This window comes from Oxyura jamaicensis, chromosome 23, assembly GCF_011077185.1.
Source record: "Oxyura jamaicensis isolate SHBP4307 breed ruddy duck chromosome 23, BPBGC_Ojam_1.0, whole genome shotgun sequence".
In the NCBI taxonomy this organism is placed as follows: Eukaryota; Metazoa; Chordata; class Aves; order Anseriformes; family Anatidae; genus Oxyura; species Oxyura jamaicensis.
The window spans coordinates 2668515-2687348 of record NC_048915.1 but is presented as its reverse complement, the minus strand read 5'-3'; the positions used below and the strand labels follow the sequence as shown (position 1 = coordinate 2687348).

The window sequence follows — 18834 nt, the reverse complement described above, 5'->3', positions numbered from 1 at the left end:
GGGGGGGGGTTCTGGGGGGCACCCCAGGGCTACAGAGGTGTGTGCTAGGAGGGTCCTGGGGGTTGCCTTGGGTGGGGGGGTGTTGGGGGATGTCCCAGGGCCCCCCAGAGCTCTGTGCTGGGGGGGAAGCAGTGGGGAGATGCAGGCGAGCGGTGGCCGGAGGGAGATGCAGGCGAGCGGTGGCCGTAGGGCTGGGTTCTGCTGGCGGTGAGCTGCTGGGAGCCCTGGGTGGCTCGCTGGCACGCTGAGCACTTCGGGAGAGGGACGGAAGGATACGGGGAGGCTTACTGGGTGCAGCGCGTTGAAATGAGCCCCCCCGGTGCTGGGGAACGGTGGGATTTCAGGGCTTTGTGCTCCAAGTCCTGCAGAAAACCAGCGCCTCTCTCCTGTGGGCTAGGAGCCGCTCTGTGCGCCGTTTGCTTTGTGTTTCCCCGGGCTCCTAGGGCACAGCACGCCTCGGACAGCTTGGCGAGGAAGCCAAAGTCCTGCAGACCAGGCGGTGATCCCCCGATCGTGATCCCCCGATCACATCCGGGGAGGACATCACTTGGGGTCAGCCCTGGTGCCTGCCCGAGAGCTGGGACACTCCAGCCAGCCCCCCAGGGACATGCACCGGGGTTCGGCTGCCGCGTCGGGAAAGCTGCTCCCAATCCTTTGGTTTTTAGCATTAAATTTCGGAGACGTAAGTGGTGCCCAGCGAGGTAAGCGCTGCTCCGTCCTCTAAGGAGCGCAGAACGCTGTCCTGCCCAGGCGCTGTGTGCTGCAGGGGTTAAGTTACGGCTGGCTTTGGGGAGGAAAGGAAAAGCTCTCAAAGTAATTAAGATGCTGACGCTAATGAGCGGCCTTTCAAAGCTGGGGCTGTTGGGGAGGGTTGATGGGAATCCCCTGTTGAATCAATGACATTAGGGCCTTAGGAGTGCTTCTGCAGTTATTAGGCTGAAATGATGTTGAACACGAAGCTAATCCTGTTATCTTGCAAATATTGAGGAAACTGCTTGCTCTGGATAACTCTGTAATGGGATTATTCCAGTGAGTCTGGCACCCTTGACGTTCCCTGTCTGCTCGGGGTTTTTGTTCTTATTTCCCTGCTCAGGGTACGGCATCGATCGGTCTCCCCGCGGGTAGTGTTGGGGGGTGGCGTCCGGGGCACTGTTTCCTGGTACTGATGGATTTTGTTTTACAAAACCAGTTTGATAAAGATCACCCCCGTTGCCTTACGAAGCGATTCCTTCCCCCGCAGCAAAGATCCCTCGAGTTCCTCCCTAAATAAAAGTCGAGGAAAAGAGCTGAAGAGCGAGGACGAGTGTGAACTGAGCCTTCCTTCGTCGCGCCGTCCTGGCATCGAGCGTCTGCCGTCAGTGAGCTCCCGTTCCCGGGCCATCGTATGCACCGAGTGCCATCAGCTCTGGTTCGAGGGCGGCAGCTTGCATCCCCTGTAGCAACTGTTCTAGGCAAAACCGGCGGCGTTTTCGAGTCGTCTTGAGGGTGTTCTTCTAGCCATCGGTGCGATAAACCGCTGCCCAACGCATGTCAGGAGCGAGACGGGAACCGAGATGATCCAGCGGGGGGGGAGAGGAGAAAAGCCCTGCTGCACATCCAGTGGCTCGCCGAAGTTCCTTGCGGACGTGCTGCTTTCCTGCCGGCCCCACGGACCTCCACGTCTTGGTGGCCTGAGCTTTAGGCGGGGTTTGTCACCAGCTGGAGCAACAGAGCGCTCGCCGCCAGGTCAAGCGCGTGGCTGCAGCAGGGCAAGACGCGGTGAGCTGTGGCTCTGCCTCCGATCCGGACGGGACAAGGACTGCCGCGTGCCTTGCAGGAGGTGAAGGTGTGCACCCCCATGGGGCACCCCCAGCTTTGAGTTGAGTTTCAAAGCCAGGAAAACATTTTTGCTCTACTCCAGAAGCTCAGTTAGCAATGAGGCACGCCGCTTTCTTTCAGCATCACCAGAGTCAAGAAGTGTTTTTGACAACACCCACTAAACGAGCAGAGGTTTTGGGGCCAAACCGGGAATTTCCATAAACGTGGGGAAGTTCCATTCATGAGGGTCAGTCTCCTGTTAGCTTCCACGTTTGCTTTATTCTTAGTTTTCTGTTAAAGCCGATCCGAGTCGCAGCCAGAACCGCGGATTTTTTTGGAGGCTTTTTTCTCCGTGAAAAAAGGTGAGGATTCGTTCTCAGGATTGCTTTGGAAGGAGGGATAAAGGGCACGGAGAAAGGGTTTGGGGTCTTCGCCGTGCCTGCAGGGCTGCGTTCCTCGATCCCAGCCCATCTCGAGGCATCTGACGTGGGCGTGAGGCTCGCCAGGGCTGCCGTGGGCAGGAGCCGGGTGTGCCGGCTGCGCTGCACAGCCCGCTGGCTTTGGGGGGCTGAAGCTGACGGCTGCTGGCGGTCCCAAAGCCGGTCCTGAACGGCTGCGGTGGCTGTGCCAGGCTGTGGCCACGGCTCTGCTGGTTCCATTCAGCCGGGTGTCCTTCGGGCGCTGCCTGCAGCCGTGCTCGGAGGCTGTCCGCGGCTCCACGTGCAGGCGTGAGCAGGCAGGAGCGCCGTCTGGGAGCCTCGGAAGGGATTTAGGGTGGCAGCTCGTTCTGGGGACACCAGGCAGGGTCACCGTGGTGCTCTGCAAACGCAGCAAATGGGCAGCCGGCGGGGCAGGAAATTTGGGTGAATTTGGGCGAAATGAGGCTCCAGGTAATGAGCGAGGTCGTGTCGGCAACGGGGGAAACAGCTTCTGGGAGAGGCGGCAGCTTGCAAGGCTGCCGTGAGCTGCGCCTCCCGACCTGCTGGCGTTATCTCATCTTGTGACATTTCCTTTAATTATACGGAACGTCCTTGACACGGTAAACAATCGCCGCGGCATTGTCTCTGCAGCTCGTGAGTCAGGCGCGGCGCGCGGGCGGCGTTTTGCTGTGGGGACAGGTCTGGGGGCAGCGAGTGCCGTCAGCGCCCTGCCTGCCGTGCTCGCCTCCGCTCCTCGCGCCCTGCTCTGCTCCGGCCGTGGGCACCTGCCCCGTTTTGCTGTCACGGGACCTTTTTTTTGGGTTGGCAGAAGGGCGTCGTGTGAAAGCAAGGGACGGGGTTTGGGGAGGAGAGAGCTCACATCCGGCTCCTGCTCCTCCGAGCCTTTTCACAGTTCTCTCCCAAGCAAAATCAGGGGCTCAGAAAGGAAAGGGTTGGTCCCCATCCCAACCCCAAGCTTGGCTTTGACCACGCCATCTCCGGCTCCGCCTGTGTCAACCTCTCACCCTGCTGCTGCCCGGGGACACCTCGGAGGTTGAGCAACAGCAAACATCAGGAGAGCCGAGGCTGAGGCTCGCTGCTGGGTGCGACCCGTGGGCTGGACGTGCCACTGCCCGGGGTGGTCCCCGGTGGCTCCGCGCAACGTATTTGGCTAGATGAACTTCCGAAGCGTTATCTGGTTCCTGAAATAGAGAATAAAGCCTGCATCAACATGAATCACGAAGTTGATAAACTGGAAGGGTTCCTCTCGGAGCCGTCTGCCCGTATTGGGCAAATATTTATCCTCCTTGTTTCAAAAGGCGTATTTGTGCAAGACGGAGGTCAAACCTGTCATTACCTGCTGGATTCGCGCGGCTAGAAGTGGTGCTGGAAACACGCCGCGCTTGAAGGAAGCTTTGAAACCCCGGTGTTTGTGGTCAAAAACTGCCCGCTTTGCACCGGTTCTGAAGCGCCCCAAAGAAGCGTTTTGGGGTGAAATTGAAGGGGCTGCAGCCCAAGCTGCCTGCCGCTCCTCTCCAACGCCGCGCCGTGGCGGGGAGCTTGGGTTTCTGTTCCGACCGTATCTGCTCAGGACGATCAGAAGCTGAGATTGTGTGCCAAGCTCGCCTTGCATGTTAATGAGGAGCTTCTAGCCTAGTCGATAATTAAAGCCGAGCAGGTGCGGTGGAAGTTGGGTGTTCCCCAAAAAGCTAAACCAAGGCGCTTTTGTGCGTCTCCCTGGCCGGAGCCAAGCGAGGGAAGGGCGGTGGGATGCCCTGGCGCTGGCCGGCTTTGTGCAGGAATTTGGAAAAAACGTAACTGGGGACTGAGGCGCTCGAGGTGTCGAAGGGTAATTTGGCTTCTTGGCGCGCCGGGCCCGCTGAGCCGAGGCGTGCTGCTGTGGTTTCGGGTTTTGGAATGAGGAGCACGTGCGCCGGCCGAGATTTTGGTGGATCGTTAAAAAGAGGAAGCTGCTTTTATAGAGCTCACCCTGCCCTTCGTCCCGGCGAGCACGTGGGCAGGGAGGCTTTCAGCTCCGAAGAGGCTTGGAGGAGCAGAGATAGGAAGAGAGACGTGGGACCGTGAGCTGGATGAATCGGAGCAGGGGGGGTTCTTGCTGTGAATTTCCAGCCTCCCATGTGTTTTACAGAGCTGCCCCCACCATTTGACGGGTGGCACGGAAGGACAGACCTCCCCGCTGAAGGGCTCGGTTATTTCAATAACGTTTGTGTAAAGCTGCCAGCTCTTTGGGAGAGGGGCACCCAAAGAGAGGGCACCGAGTGCTTGTGCTGTGCCCGTCCTAAACCAGCGCCTGCTCGGGGCTGGCGAGGTGAGGGACGTTGGGCTGGCTTGTGCTGGAGCTCTGCTCACCTTCTCGTTCCTTATCCCCAGCGTTTTGCTGCCTTAGGTTATAGGTTCTCCTCTGAACACCCCAGTTCTGGTGTCTGGAGGAGAGGGCAGCTGTAAACAGGTGAAAGAAGAGCGAAGCTAAATGTCCTCTTTGTCTCTTCCCCGAACAATGGAACGATTTCTGTAATTTTCTCCGTGCTTTTGCTTGGTGTTTTCCTAATAATGTCGCTGGGAGTGACAGATGGGCACCCTGCCTCCGCGTGCCTCACTGTTGGGAGTTGCTTTGCTGCTGCCTGATGCTCTGCTGGAATGCGGCCTGCGTCTCTGCTGCCTTTGGCTTCTGACCAGTGCTGCTTGAACGCCGCTCCAAGGTGCTCCAGCAAGCAGCCCGCCGGCCTTGGAGGTTCCCTTGCCTGGAGATGGCACAGCCGTGAGTCACCGCAGCCGCCGACCTAGCCAAGACGTGACCGAATCTTTAATTCTCAGGATCGCGTTCCTTCGCGTTCCCTCACCTGGAAACAGGAAAATCTCCCTCCTGTGCGGCGAACGATGACAGGGAAGGGCGAGGAGGCGCTGCAGGTGACGTGGTTTCAGCGCCGGCTGAAACAACTCTCAATGAAAGCCGCGTTTCCTCCGCCGGGAAACAAAGCTACGAGGTATCGTGGCCTCAAACCCGGCCCCGAGACCCTCTGCGTGGCCTCGTTTTGCCTGGTCCTGCAGTTAAGCAACTCCCTTCCTCCTGGCCACCCTCTTTGACCACGATACTTCCCAACGGTGCAAGCTCGGCTTCGCTTTTCCTTCCTCAGCTCGAGGCAGGCTGCGGAGGCTGAGCCTCGCGCTCCTCCTCCAGCCGTGCTCGGCACCGCGATGTCCCGGTGGCCGCGCTGGGCGGACTGGTGGAGACTGGAATGCTCTGGGAAATGGGAGTTTCCCCGCTTGGAAATGCCACGGGAAGCACCGAGGAAATCACGCGGTTCGGGAGCGCTTACCTCACTGCGCTCCCATCCGAACCCGCGCGCTTTCATCCAAGCGCACCCAGCCTAAACAATGCGGTGCCAGCTGCCTTATAAATAAACCGCCTTCCGTTTCCACGCCGGGTATCGGGCTGGCTCCTAATCCCGCGCCGGGGGAAGGAAGAGCGTCACGGCGCGTTGGCTCGCGACCTCCCAGATGCACTGCCCGGCTTCCTTGTGCTGCGCTGCTGCTGTCCTAACTTCCACGTGCTCCTTCCCAGCCCACAAAAGGAGAATTCTGTAGGCAGCCAGAGCTGCTGTAGGGTTTTTTTATGCTCTCCCTATTCTGTTGAAGCTGCTGAGGATTGCTGCCGAGGGAATGGTGATGGGGTCTGTCCGGAGCAGTGCTGTTACCACCTTTTTTCTCATTCCAGCCCCGGTGAAGCGGTACAGTGGGCTTGTAGATGCCAGGTGGGTGCATTTTTGTCGAGGACAGAGCCCTGGACTTCCCGGGCAGGGGAGGGCCCGGTACCGCCGGCGGGGCGCAGCCCGCTGCGCAGGAGGGGATAACGCAGGAGTCCCTTCTCATATCCCCGCGGCTGAATCACGGAGCACAAAGGTCTGAGTCACCGCGGATGAATGCGGTGTTTCACGTCGGTGTGAGCCGAGTTGCCAGCAACAGTGGCTTTATTAGCGCAGCTCGTACTCATTAAGGGCTTCATTAGGTTCTGAAGTGAAACAGTCCAGGAGGGCTCCCCTTACAACCCGCGGAAGCAGGCAGTGCCACCTGAACGCCAGGTTTTTAATGGGATGCCGGCCTGGCTGGAGAGGAAATGAAACTTCAGAGGCGAGCTTTGGTGTGCCACGTGCCCCGCTTCTTGCTGCGGGCGTCTGCTGCCCGTAACCGCTCCTCTCACCTCGTGTCACCCGCTGGCTCTCCTGAAACCCCATAACATCTTCCTGCAAGCGGCGTTTCTCGGTTACTCCATTTTCAGAAGGAAACGTCAAAGGGCCCGTCAGCCGGTGACCCCCTTTTTGCTTTCCTGGAGAAAGCTATTTGCTATTTCCAGCTCTTCCTTCTCGTGGAGGCCTTCGCCTGTCCCCGAGGAGTAACGGCAGTGCGCCGGTTCCTCCCGCGCGGCGATGTCAGCCGGCCCTCCTGCGCCGTGCCGGGGATTTGGGGCGTTTGCCACTTGTCCTTGCTTGAAGCGTGGATTTTCCTTTAGCCTCGATGCGCAGCTGGCTGCGGGCTGGGGTTTTGCCCCCTGGCTGCTGTTGGCAGAGCTGGGGCTGAGCCCCGAGCATCGGGGGGAGCTGCGCTCCTCGCATGGTGCTGCCCAAACGCCTCGGGGCCGTGGCTTTGCCCCGAATTTTTCTCCAGCTGTGAAACAGGAGGCGCTGCGGATGGGAAGGGGTCGCTGCACGGCACGGCGAGGGGCTGTCCTCAGGCAGGAGCCGTGCCGGGACGTGCTTTGCGTTGGGTCTGCTGGTGCAGAACTTGGGCCTTTATTTTTTTGCCCCTAGAGATGGAGGTGAGATGGGCCGGCGGGTTTTTCCTCCACCTTGAGGGTAAAGTCGGCGTTAATTCAGGTTGGGATTTCTGCTGTTCTCTGTGTTTTGTGGTTCCCCCTCTGTTGGGGTGTTTGTTCTTCCCCCCCCCCAACAAGAAGAGCTGCTGCTGTTCCTAAAGAGCGCCTGAAATCCAAACCCGGCTGCGACGCGACGTGCAGATCCGCAGTTCCCTGCCCCTCGGGCAGCTCAGCCCCGCGTTTCGTACGCTTCCACGCATCTTAACACGAGCGTCTTTGCCAGGCGGTCTTGTGGGCTCCCTCCGGGAAGGTTCATGGGCCCTAAGCAGCGCTACAGAGACGTGGAAGCGCTGCGTTGCCCCCTGTGATTCCGCAGCCCGGTGGGTTGCTGTGCGGCGCCCGAATAGCTGCCGCTGCGCATCCTTGGGGAGTGCAGCCGCTGCAAGGTGCAACGCATCCTTTGAAACCTCTCTCACCGAAACTCGAACCAACGTTTCGTGTCCCACTGAGGCAGAAATAAAGGCCCAGGCACGGGATGGTGCTGCCGTGCTTTGAACCCGCCACGCGCCTTCTGTCCTGCAGCACAGCTTCGCGTGCTCTTACTTCACAGCAAATGCGACGCAAAACGCAACGGCTTCAGTCTCCTGGGAGGGCAGGCAGGTAAAGGAGCAAGTGTGCAGGGCCCATCAGCCCTCCCAGCAGCAGGGGTGGCTTTTCCAGACCCGGGGATGGGTTTTCCACACCTCCTTCCAGGCTGGACGGCTGATGCACGGGCTTAGATAGAGGCTGGAAGTCCTCTCTCCGAACTTCGTGGGTCTCCGCCGGATGGCCGCCTATTTAAATGGCTTTAAAATGCCTTTTTCTTTGTGTTCCGAAGCAGAGAGCCTGAAACGAGGCGGAGCACACGCCCGCAATCGGTGCATTAACTGCCCCCGAGGAAAATGGAAAGCGCTTCCAGGACCGCGGGCTGCGGCTGAGCAGGGGGGGGACCGGTGGTGGGAGGGTGAGAAGAGCAGCACTTCCAGGACCGCGCGAGGGAGGAGAGTGGCATTTGCTCGTCCACCCCCTCGCGTCTGCTGATCCGTGCTCCACCTGCTCCTGCCGTCCGTCCGTCCTGCTGGCCGCGCCGCGCAGGGGCAGACCCGCTTCCCCCCCGTGTTTTTGCAGCCGTGCTTCGGAGGCGAGAATTGGGCGAGCTGTCCGCTGGATGTCTGCTCCCTCAGCGGAGGGACCGAGGGCGTCCCCATCTCCCGGGTGTCTTTGTGACTTCGGTGCGGTTTTATTAGGCTTCACCACGGCCCCTGCCCCCTCCGGCGTGGCTGCAGAGCTGGCTCCTGCCCCTGCGTGCGGCGCTGCGTGGCGGTCTCGTTTCGGTTCTGTTCCGCCGATGCGCAGCCTGCGTTGCTCCCAGCTGGACCGGCCCCGGTTGATAATCTTGGATTTTGTTGTTGCCCAGAATAGAAGCTTTTTTTTGTGTGTGTGTGTGTTTCACCGCCGGGACTGCTGCGGCAGCGAGCTCGCCTTGAGCTGGTCCTGGCTGATTCTCAGGCACTGAAGCAGCGCGGCTGCTGGCCTGGCAGAAGCAGGGACCTCGAGGGCTGCAGCAAACCCTGGTGTTTGAAAGCGTTTCCAGGAGAAACCTGGACGTGTCAGATGGGTTCGGATTTCAGATTAGTCACTTCTGCGAATTCCTGCGTGTTTTTGAAAACGTTCGGTTTCCTCTGGGCTGAGAGGAAGCTGCTGGATCCTTCAACGTTGCCCCATCGCGCTGCGGCTCGGTCTGTAGGGCGCCGAAGCCCTAACCCCAATTTTGGGTGAAAAAGAAACCCAATCCAGCTGGGAGGATTTACATTCTGCTGTGATGCAGCTGCTGAGGGGTAACAGTAGCCACGGAGTAGCCGTGCAATTATCAAAAATAAACTTCTATTTCCCTTACTGAAGCCCCTTTGTTTAACCTAAAGGCGAAGACGCTCTCCCTGCCCCTCCTACCTTCCCGGTAACCTCAGCAGAGCGGGGAATTGTTGTTAAATTGTACTTTTCTCGTGCGCCTGGCTCGGTGCACAGCCGCTGGGGCGCTCTTTGCGATTCCCTTTAACCTCAGGGCCGTGCTGCAGCACGGGGCTTTCTCACCCCCCCACCCCGGTCCGTGCCGTGGCTCAGGTAGGCTCTCGCCGCCCCTCCGCTCTCCCTCCTGCCTCCCAGCTTTTTCTGGGCCGGGTGCGAGGAAGGACTCGAGGGGTGTTGATGATTTGGGTTGTGCAGCTCAGTGGCTGGAGCTTTGGCTGTCTCCTCCCCTTCCTGAGCTTCAGCCCCAGCCAGCGCGGCTCTGGAATGACAGGCATTCCTGCGCCAGGGGAGCTGGCATGGGCGCCTATTTATGAGAATCAAGTGCCTGGGCTCCGGGGGACAGGACCCACACCGCACACCCTGCCACCGCCTCGCCTCCCGCGGCCGCCCCGCTCGCCCGGCGCTGGAGCCTTGCCCGGCCGCGGGCGTGGATTTCCCATTTCCGAGGGCTCTGGAGCTCTCCCGGGGTCCCGGTTGTTTTTCCTCTCCCTTCCCGCTGCCTCCCGGAGAGCCGCTTGGGAAGGAATCGGATGGGGCAGCCGCACTTCTCCAGACCGGTCAGTCCGGCTGCTTTCGGTGAGTAATGGGGGAGAGACGGCCGGGGGAGACGGCGGGGCAGGACCGCAGGTGAAACGGAGGAGTCGGGAGGGGAGGAATGCAACGCGGGGCTTGTGTAACCTGCACGGAGCCGGGAGGAGAAACCGGAGGAATAACTCCATTTCCTTCCTTTCTCTGTCCCGCGGTGCTGCGTTCTGCTGGTCCGCAGGCGGGCTCCGAGCCGAGGTTTTTAGGGGTGGCTGCAGGGGCGCGAGCTCTGCGAATGAAGCTGCCCTGCCTGGGCTGGGAGTCAGCCCCACGGGCTGCCCGGAGCCGCCTCCTCGTGAGCGCAGCACCCCGCTTTCGGGGCTTGGCGGTCGCCTGTCTGCTTGTTTTCTCTCTCCTCTGCCAGGTAGCTCTAGGTTTGAGATTTAGCCCATGGCGTTTGGTGGACGGGGAGAGCCGATCCTCCCTTGTTTGAGGCTCTGGGAGCAGTGCTGCTTCCCCAAACGCCGCTCGGTGCCGTGCCCGGGATGCGCTGGAAACAAGGAGGCTTCGTGCTGTGCCCCGCTTCTGCTATCGCGTCCTGACGCCTGGCCCGAGCTGCCCGCTCCGTGCACCAAATTAGCTGATTTGTACAGAAACACTGCACGCAGCAAGCGCCCCGAGGGACAGATGATTTTTCTCCTTCTTTTTCGCTTTGACTTTGAACCTACCGAGCGTTTTTAGGGCTCAGATTAAAGCAGTGCCTTTGCTCCCCACCCCCGGTTCGCTCTGGCTGGTCTCGTTCAAGAGCTGCTAAAAATAAATGGTATCGAGAGAGGGTGGAAGGGAGAAGAAAACTTCATCCTTCTCCGTGCTGTCAGTGGCCATGGGCAGCATCTCCTTGGGTCTAGGGGCAGGTAGAAGACGGATCCGTCCCGTCTCAGCCTCATCTCTCACCAGGAACCAGAGATGTGGGGTCACCGGCACGATGATGCTGCGCCGTGCCCGAGGCTGGGGGCCAGCAGCCTGGGGGGGTTCCCGCAGCTGGTCTCGGGTCTTTGCTCGTGGTGCTGCTCGCGCAGCTCCTCCGGAACAAACTGGGACTTCGGAGGGATGGTTTGTGCGCTAATTTGGGCAGGACGCTGCTGAAGAGGAAGGTCTGGGGAAGGTTACAGCGATCAGCAAGGCACAAAACCCCAGGGCTGCGACTATTTGAGGCTGCTTCGTGATCGCAGTCTTCTCTTGCTTTCAGGTCAGGATTTGTCTTCCCTGGACCGTTCAGGAAGGGCGCGTGAAGTTCCCGAAGCCGCTATAGGAAGCGAGAAACGTTTGCTTAAAGCGCTTTTCTGACGCTCTAACCTTAACAGCATTCCCATCAAAAGAGTCTTTGTTTGCTCGCTGGGTCGTCGCTGTTTGCTTGAAAGCTTTTTTGGCATCCTGAGCTGCTCAGCCCGGCGCGAGGAAGCCGCGTTCCCCCGTGCACCGGCGCCGTTTTGGCAACGGGCGCGTTTGTTGCGGTGCCCCGGCGCGAGCGCCCGGGCTGGGCTTTGCAGGGCGCTCTCGCTGTAGCCTTAGGTCCAGGCTCCTCCGCAAAACGCGCTCCCGAGGTGCGTTAACGTCGGGGTGATAACGAGCAGCAAAAAGCCCCCGATGCACCTGCAGGGCTGGGGGCAGCACAGCTGCGGGCGCGCTCGGGATGCGGAGGCGATGGAGGTGCTGGGAGCCGCCGCTGTGGCGGCGCGGTGCCTTCGAGGTGCCCAATTGTCTTTGGTGCCTTCGAGGTGCCCGATTGTCCCGGTGACATCTGGCTTTCACGCCGTAGCGCGGCCTCGCGCACCGACAGGCCCACGGCAGCGAGCCTCGAGGTCACGGCTGGGGCAGAAGTGCCCGGTGAGCTCCTCGTGAACAGAAATCCCGGGATTTGTTCTCATTCCCGGTTACCGCTCCGGTGCTACCGGTCACTGCTGCAGTAAGGGAGGGGTTCTGGGCGAGATGTGGTTTGGCCACGGTAGCCATCTGGCTCCGGAGCTCACGACTGACACGCTGTGAGTCCTCTGCAGAGGGAAATGAGGAAGCATCAGCGTTTGTGAGGCTCTCCAGCCATAAGGACGGAATTAAAGAGCTCCCCCATCCCTGGACGGGGGCAGAGGGCCTGCTGTACCGCGGGTGTTGCTGGAGCTCAGGGCGGCTCTGCCAGCCCTCGGGAGTCTGCAGAGAGATTTGGGGGAGAAAAGCAGCAAGTTCTCATCGTTTCCTAACAGCTGTTGTCCTGTCCTGGGCCTCGCCGACCCTCCCTCCTCAGAGGAGGGCTGTGCCGCTCTGTTCGTGAGCGCTGGAAATCAGCAGTTTCCCTCGCAGGCGTTTAGGGACGGAATATGAATTGTCAGCATCTGGGAGCCGCCGCTTTGATTTCTTCACATCCTTCTCCCTTTGTCAGGGTCCCTGCCTTGGGCCTTGCAGTGACTTTCAGTTTATGTAATGGTGTGGCAGCCCAACCCAAACCAAACTTCTCCATAGCCGTGCTGGCTTTTGATGGTGTGTGGCCTGAGCTGAAACGGTTTCAGAATTCGCCGGGACCGATCCTGCGGTGACCTGCACTCGACACAGCTTGGCTCTGATTTTATCACCCAGATGCTCTGCCCCGGGGGTCCAGCCGTCCCACGTGCTATCGCAGGTAGCCGCCCTGGGAGGGCTCCTTAACGAAGCAAAGGATTTTGTTCACGTTGGTGCCTGAAACCTCCGCGGTGCCTCGTTCTGGGCTGGTAACGCACTGCACAGAAGGGTTTTTTGGGGTTTGAAGGGTGAGGATCCGGCTGTATTTGCTCTTTTGATGGCTTCTTCTTCCTAGGACCGTGGCGGGGCCGTTAGACCGATGCATTTATGTGCTGGTCGTTCCTGCAGCCTGGCCAGATAGCCGCTTGCTGTTACGTCCCGTGAGAACAAGCGCGGCGTTCCTCTGCCCCCATATCCCGGCTCTGACCCCGGAGAGCCGCCGGGAGCAGTGAAAGCTGCCGCCTTTAACAGGAACGGCCCCAGGCCTGGCGGAGGCTTTGGGAACAGATGACGCCTGCCGTGCCACGGCCACTTGCTGAGGGTGACGAGGCTGGGGACCAACTGCACGGCTCCAGCTTCTCCCACCGAGGTGGCTTCTCCGGGATAACATCGCGGCAGCGGCCGCACGCCCCCCGTGCCCTCGCTTACAGGGTGCAGTGGGAGAGAAGCTTTATTTCTGCCTAGATTTTAGGGGCGAGACGGGAGCGTAAACGCGTAGCAGGCTGCAGAAGGAGGGGTTGGAAGACCAGCTGGCCAGGCGGCTCTCGGACTCGCTGCGTGCCGATGGAGAGCTGCGCCCCTCGCTGCTGGCACGGCCGCAGCTTTCTGCCCCCTCGCGTCTCCAGGCTGTGCCGATCGCGTGACGCTTCCTGAGACTGCTGCAGCCTGAACATTTTGGGTTAACGCGGATCTGCTGCTTAAACAGCTCAAATTCACCTGCTTGTTTTGGTGGAGCAGGATCAGGGCACGCATTGAGCCCTTCGGAGGGATCTGCGGCGGCTTCGGGTAGGGAAGGGAGGCAGCACCGGGGCACGGCTCCATCCCCAGATCCGCGGGGTCTGTCCGAGGCACGGAAGTCCCGGCAGGTGTTTAATCACGGAATTTTCCTCAGCCGGGGCTCTGCAGCGGGGCTGGGTGAGGGCTGCGGGTGTCGGGGTGCGCTCTGACGGCTCCCCCTGCTCCACTTGGCGGCGACGGGCGCTTCGCGTGGCTTTGGTGGAAGGGCTGAGCAGCTCGTTCTCTGGCACGGGGACACACTGAGACCTGCTTACTGGAAAGCTCTTGACCTTCTCATGACTCCGCTGCCTTCACCCAGGCCCGCACGACCTCGTTTAACCTTTCCCCATAAATTTAAAATGCGTTTTCCAGCCCGGGACCGCAGCGCAGGTGAGGCTGGCTCCCTGGGAGCTGACTTGCCACGTAGGTCAGCAGCCCGGGTGCTGAGCGTGGCGAGGGCATCAGCCCCCGATGCTTCTCACCCTTCCCCCCGAGTCTGGTTCCTCTCTTGGCCCCAGTGCTTCCCCCGCAGCTGCCCCGGGTGCGAGCCACAGCCTCGGACCCCTCCTGCACCTCGTGGAGCACAGCGAGGAGAGGCACGGCGAAATCCACCTTGGAATCCGCCTTGCCAAGGCGCCTTTCACGCTGAGGTGCCCTCTCTGAGCCATGCTTCGTGGAAATTCGAGGTGGGAACGGGGCTGCGGTCGGAGGAAAGTTCCTTATCCAGGGGCACGTGAGCACCGCCCAACGTGAGCAGTCACCGAACAAGGGGGGTGTTGAAGGTACAGCTCCCTGGGAGCACACCTACGGCCGCCGAGCCGCCTGCTAATTAGCAGTAAGGGCAATTCGTAATTGCGTCAGAGCAGGCTATTTTAAATGTCCGTGTCCACACGGTAATTACGGGGTGGGAAGGGGAAGGTTGTCACGGCAGGGATCGGGGCACCCCGGGCCCTCCTGCGAGCAGCCTGCCCTGCGGAGCTGGAGTCCCCCGGGTGCGCGGGGAGGGAGCTGCTCCCGTGGGATCGACGTGTGGGTTTTGTTCCGCCGAGAGCACAGCGGCGGTGAAAACGACTCGGACTGGGGCTGGGCGCTAGGGGAGGGTGCGTGGTGTGCCCGTCCCCCCGCCTTGCGTGGCTGTTTTGGGACAGAACTGATCGTAAAGCACCAAAACCCAGGGTTTAAAACATCAAAACCGGGTTTAAAACACCAAACCAGAGTGTTGCAAACGCCCAAGCCGACTGTTTTCGTGTTGGTCCGGACCTGACTCACGGCACAAGCCCACGAGCAGCCGCTAGCACCACTGCTGGGGCGGCGAGGCGGAGGAAGCAGGACGCAGTTAGTGGAGAGCGATGGCGAGCGCCATGCCGAAACCAAGCTGTTGTGTTCACCCGCCTGCTTGCGGGTGGTGGCAGCCCGGCACCTGGTGCGAAACTCCACCCCGAGATGGTATTCGGTTCGACAGCCAGGCCTGGGCTGCAGGAGCTGGTGGAACAGATCCTTCCCCGGGGGGTAAAGCTCGCACGTGGGCTTTCCCCCAGCCCGCTGCCTCCGCCTGCGCCCGGTTTGGGGTCGTGGCGTGTCCCCGACGGCCCCGGCTCGTCCTTTCGGGTCCGTTCCTTCTCCCCGGCTGCTCAGAGGTGACCGGCGGGGGAACGCTCGTCCTTCTCCCTCTAACGGGAAGCGGAGACGCCGCAGCTCGCTGGGGTCTCCCTTCGTTAATCCTCGGGCCTGAGCCTTGAGTTTTCTTTTAACAACTCGTTTTGTTAGCGCAGCACTCCGACGGCTCGGCTGGCAGGCGGCACAGAGGTTACGTTCCGAAGAGCAGTTCAAAGAAGGGACACACACACGTGAAACAAGCTCGGCTTCGGTGCTGATGCTGCTCCTTGGAGAGGTGTGGGGCACCGAGCGTCGGCTCAGAAGTGCCCTGGGTGGCTCTTGGGATCCAAATTCCCAAGCAAAGTGAATGCTGCTGCTTCAAATGGCGCGTACGACTCGGGGGCCACTGCGCCGCTCTCTGAAGAAAGTGCCTCTGAGCATCCGGACGATTCAGCTCGGCTTTCTGGGAGCTTGAAATGCCATTTGGCGTGTCCCTGCTTCCCCCCGCCCTCCCTCCCGGCAGAAAATCACAGAATAGAGCCGCAGAAAATCCCGGCTCGGTGCTGACATCTCGGATGCTGCGTGCCACCCGGATGCTCTCCTCTTACGAAGCCAGCTTCTTTAGGAAGCTGCTCGGACGCTGAATTATCATCCTTCTTTCAAGTAAACGTGGACTGGCATCAGTTCTTCACTGGCTCTGAGCGAGCTTTCTGTTAGGGGGCTGATTTTATGTTAAAATAAGAAATGAATCCGCTCCCATCCCCTCAACCATCACTGCACGAAATCTGGAGTCCGGTGAGCAGGAGGAGAGAAGCCTGTGCAGCACTGGAAGGATCATCGGTGTTAGGGGAAGTCTGAAATGGCCACAACCAGCTCTGCTGATGGGTTTGTTCCCTGCTAGCTAGCACAGCAACAGGTCACTTCCCTGCCACTCCAACCCCTCGATAAACCTGCGTCCTGGGCTGGTTTTCCTCTTCTTCCGTCGCTGCTTAAAGGGCACGCTTCTGACATGGGACCTGGATCCTCTTCCGGAAATATTCTCTGTTTTCCCTTGTGCTGCGAGCGCTCTTCTCGTCCCGGCTGTTCACTGGTCTTCGTTTCGCTTGCGCTCAGAGCAAGAAGCTGGGATCCTGCCGTGCCGTGACCCCCCAGTGCCCACCCAGCTGCCCCTACCCCCCCGGGGCTCCGACATCCCACACCGCAGGTGGACCTCCACCAAAAGGCAGCGGCTGAGCTTTCTCTCGGTTTATTCCCCCACCCTCTGCTCTTGCCCACGTTGACAGGAGTCTGCTTCTACGCGTCGGAGTCTGCTCTCCTGGTGCCTTTCCCCTCAAACTCCTTTCCCAGTCTCTCCGCCCCAGGAGCTGGGATTCTTGGCTCGCCTCGCCGCCTGGCCCAGGGGGTATTCTCTTTTCCGCAGGCGCGTCGTACGGGCTCGCCTCACCCTGCCTAAAAGCCCTTGGGGATCCCAGGAGGCTTGCAGGCTCCGCAACGCTTGGCTCGAAGGCTCAACGTCAGGTGCACAAGCGCGATGCGTGAGGCAGCACCTCAGCCCGGCGCGTGGTGTTGGGCAGGACCTTGTAGGACCGGAGGAAGTTGCCCGTGGTTTGTGTTCTCGTGGAGCTGAGCCGCTCCCGTCTTACCCCGTGCCGAAGCCAAGGCTTCGCAGCCTGCAGGCGAAGACCACGAAGAGCCCGCCAGCTGCCTTCACTTAGGTTGTGCCTTTTTTTCGGCGGGCTCTGCTGGATTCTGCTGCCCGTAAGCGTTCCCCCATAAGCATTCCCTTATGTTTCTCGTGCTTCATCCCATACCCAGGAACCGGCACCGCCAGGCAGGAGGAAACTGAAAGGCACCAGCGCGGGGTTTTGTGCTCTGGCCGCGCTTCCCAAGCTGTTCCTTTACGAACTTTGTTGCACGAAGTCAGGTTTTTTTTTTTTGCGCGTCCCGTCCCGCCTCCGTGCCCTTCTTGTGTTGTTCTCCGGAGACCTGGAGTGCAGTAGGTGGAGCGCGGGCCCGTATTGTGTTGCTTTCCTGTGCGGTTGTTGCTCTTGGCTGGCGACGCCGGCCTTATTTATAGAGGAAAAATCAGCCAGGCTGAGCTCTAGCGCGGGTCTGGTGACCTCGCTGCGTGTGGACGGTCGTGAAAAGGGGCTCTGCGGGCCGGGGGGGGCTGCGCGCTCCTGTCCTTACGCGGGTCTAGCACCAGTCGCTTCCAGCTGCAGATGAGAAGCCGCAGCGGTGATGCGTGTTCCTCGGGCGAAGCCGTGGCACTGCAAACTCCAACTAACCCTGGGTCCGTCAGGAAGCCTCTTGGCGGTTGCCCTTTGCGCTGGTAACTCCGGACACCCCCTCTCGTCTCCCCGGGCGAAATGCCGGTGGGTTACGTGCAGGCGGGGGGGAGTCTCGCTGCCTCCTTTGCACGAGCGTGCGTCGCCGTTTTGCGGGGCGCGAGGGGCTGGCTGGCGGGAGATGGCAGCCGAAGTCCTCAACACGAAGGTAAAATTCCCTCTGTGTTCTTTCCCGTGCAGCTGAAGAGGTGGATCACCCCCCGAGCGATGCCGGCATGGGGGTAGACGTTCTGGAATCGGGCGACACCACGCCTCCCACCAAGAGGAAAAGCAAGTTCTCGAGCTTCGGCAAGATCTTCAAGCCTTGGAAGTGGAGGAAAAAGAAAAGCAGCGATAAATTTAAGGAGACTTCGGAAGGTAAAGGGGGGGCAGGGTGGGAATCCCTTCCTCCAGCTGGGAAAGCTGCGCTGAGCCCGCTGGCTGGTGAGGGCGGCTCGCGGCCACGAGCCCCAGCGCCGGCACGCGTGAGAGCCAAAGCGTGACTCGGGCGATGGGCTGGCACCTGCGAGCTCTCCAGAAACACCTTGCCGTGGAGCAGTGCTCTCAGATGAGCAAATTCCTTCCTGGAAGGGAAGGAAGCTCCCGAGGCAGCCGCGGGGAGGGAGGGCTTGCTCCATGATCGCCAACCTAGCGCGAGGCGCAGGCCTGGGCGTGCAGTCCCCCCGCCCTCATTAATCCGTGCGATGCGGTGAAATTCGAAGCCCTTTTACTTCTTCCAGAGGACTTTTAAAAAAAAACAAAAGTATCATCTTGAACTTCCAGCCTACCCTGTTTTCTGAGTGCCTTTTTTTTTTTCTTTTTGATTTAATACCAGTTTTAGAACGAAAGATTTCTATGCGAAAGCCAAGAGAGGAGCTGGTAAAAAGAGGGGTTCTGTTGGAAGACCCTGAGCAGGGTGAGTCCTGAGCTTCTCCTCCACCTGTCTGTGTTCTGTGTAGCTGGCCTTCCTCTGGCAACACCCCCCCCCGGCAGCCGTTCTTCTCGGGGAGGCAAATTTAAGGGCTCCTACTTGCTGGTGTGGTTCTTCTCTGTCTGTCCTGCCCTCCTCGATGCGCTCTCCTGCCTGGCTTTTGCGCCTGGAAGGCGGCCCGCCTGCCGGGTTAGGAGGATGTCCCGAAGAAACAGCGGCGCTTGTCTTGGACGTCCTCCTGTCCCCTGGCAGCGGGGAGGGAAGGGGCGTCCTGTGTGTCACTCCCCACCCTGTCCCTCGTGTGCGTGTCCTGGTGCAGCCACGCTGTCTCGTCCCATTGAGCTCCTCCGGCACGCTTTGGCTCGGCACCTCTGGCTTGTTCCCATCGCGCCCTGACCTCGGAGTTCAGGTTTGAAGGCTTGAGGCGTGGAAGAAGGAGCCGAGGGATGCCTTGGAGCTGCCCTGGGGTAGGGGGATTTCCTCGAGGAGTTAGAGACGGGTTGCCTCATGGCATGGCCTTATATTTGGCCGTATTGTGGCTTACTGAAGTTTGTTTTTGGGGGTGGCCCTTTGGGGACCCAGGAGTTGGACTCGATGGTCTTTGTGGATCCCTTCCAACCCGGATATTCCGTGATTCTCCCGCTTTGTCATCCCTGCTGTCTGAGTTGGGGTCAACCTGCCAAAATAACCACCGGGCCAGCTCGGTTCACCCCTGGGTGTAAAAGGGAGAGGGCAGGAGCGGTGGCAGAGCAGCCCACCCGCTTGGCAGCAGCGTGGGCTTTGGCTCAGAGCAGC

At 60.2% G+C, this 18834-nt stretch overlaps 1 protein-coding gene across 4 annotated transcripts in view; it reads left to right on the top strand.

Moving 5' to 3' along the window:
• The window catches only part of PHACTR4 (phosphatase and actin regulator 4), a 43561-nt gene that overhangs the window by 12510 nt on the left and 12217 nt on the right, over nucleotides 1-18834 (top strand). For 3 of the 4 annotated variants that reach the window (XM_035345739.1, XM_035345741.1, XM_035345740.1), the window contains exons 3-4: nucleotides 17310-17486; nucleotides 17944-18024. In XM_035345739.1, the coding sequence (XP_035201630.1) occupies nucleotides 17310-17486; nucleotides 17944-18024 (258 nt within the window). Of the gene's footprint in view, nucleotides 1-9363; nucleotides 9691-17309; nucleotides 17487-17943; nucleotides 18025-18834 lie in introns of those variants that run through there. The other variant, XM_035345738.1, reaches the window with a different exon arrangement.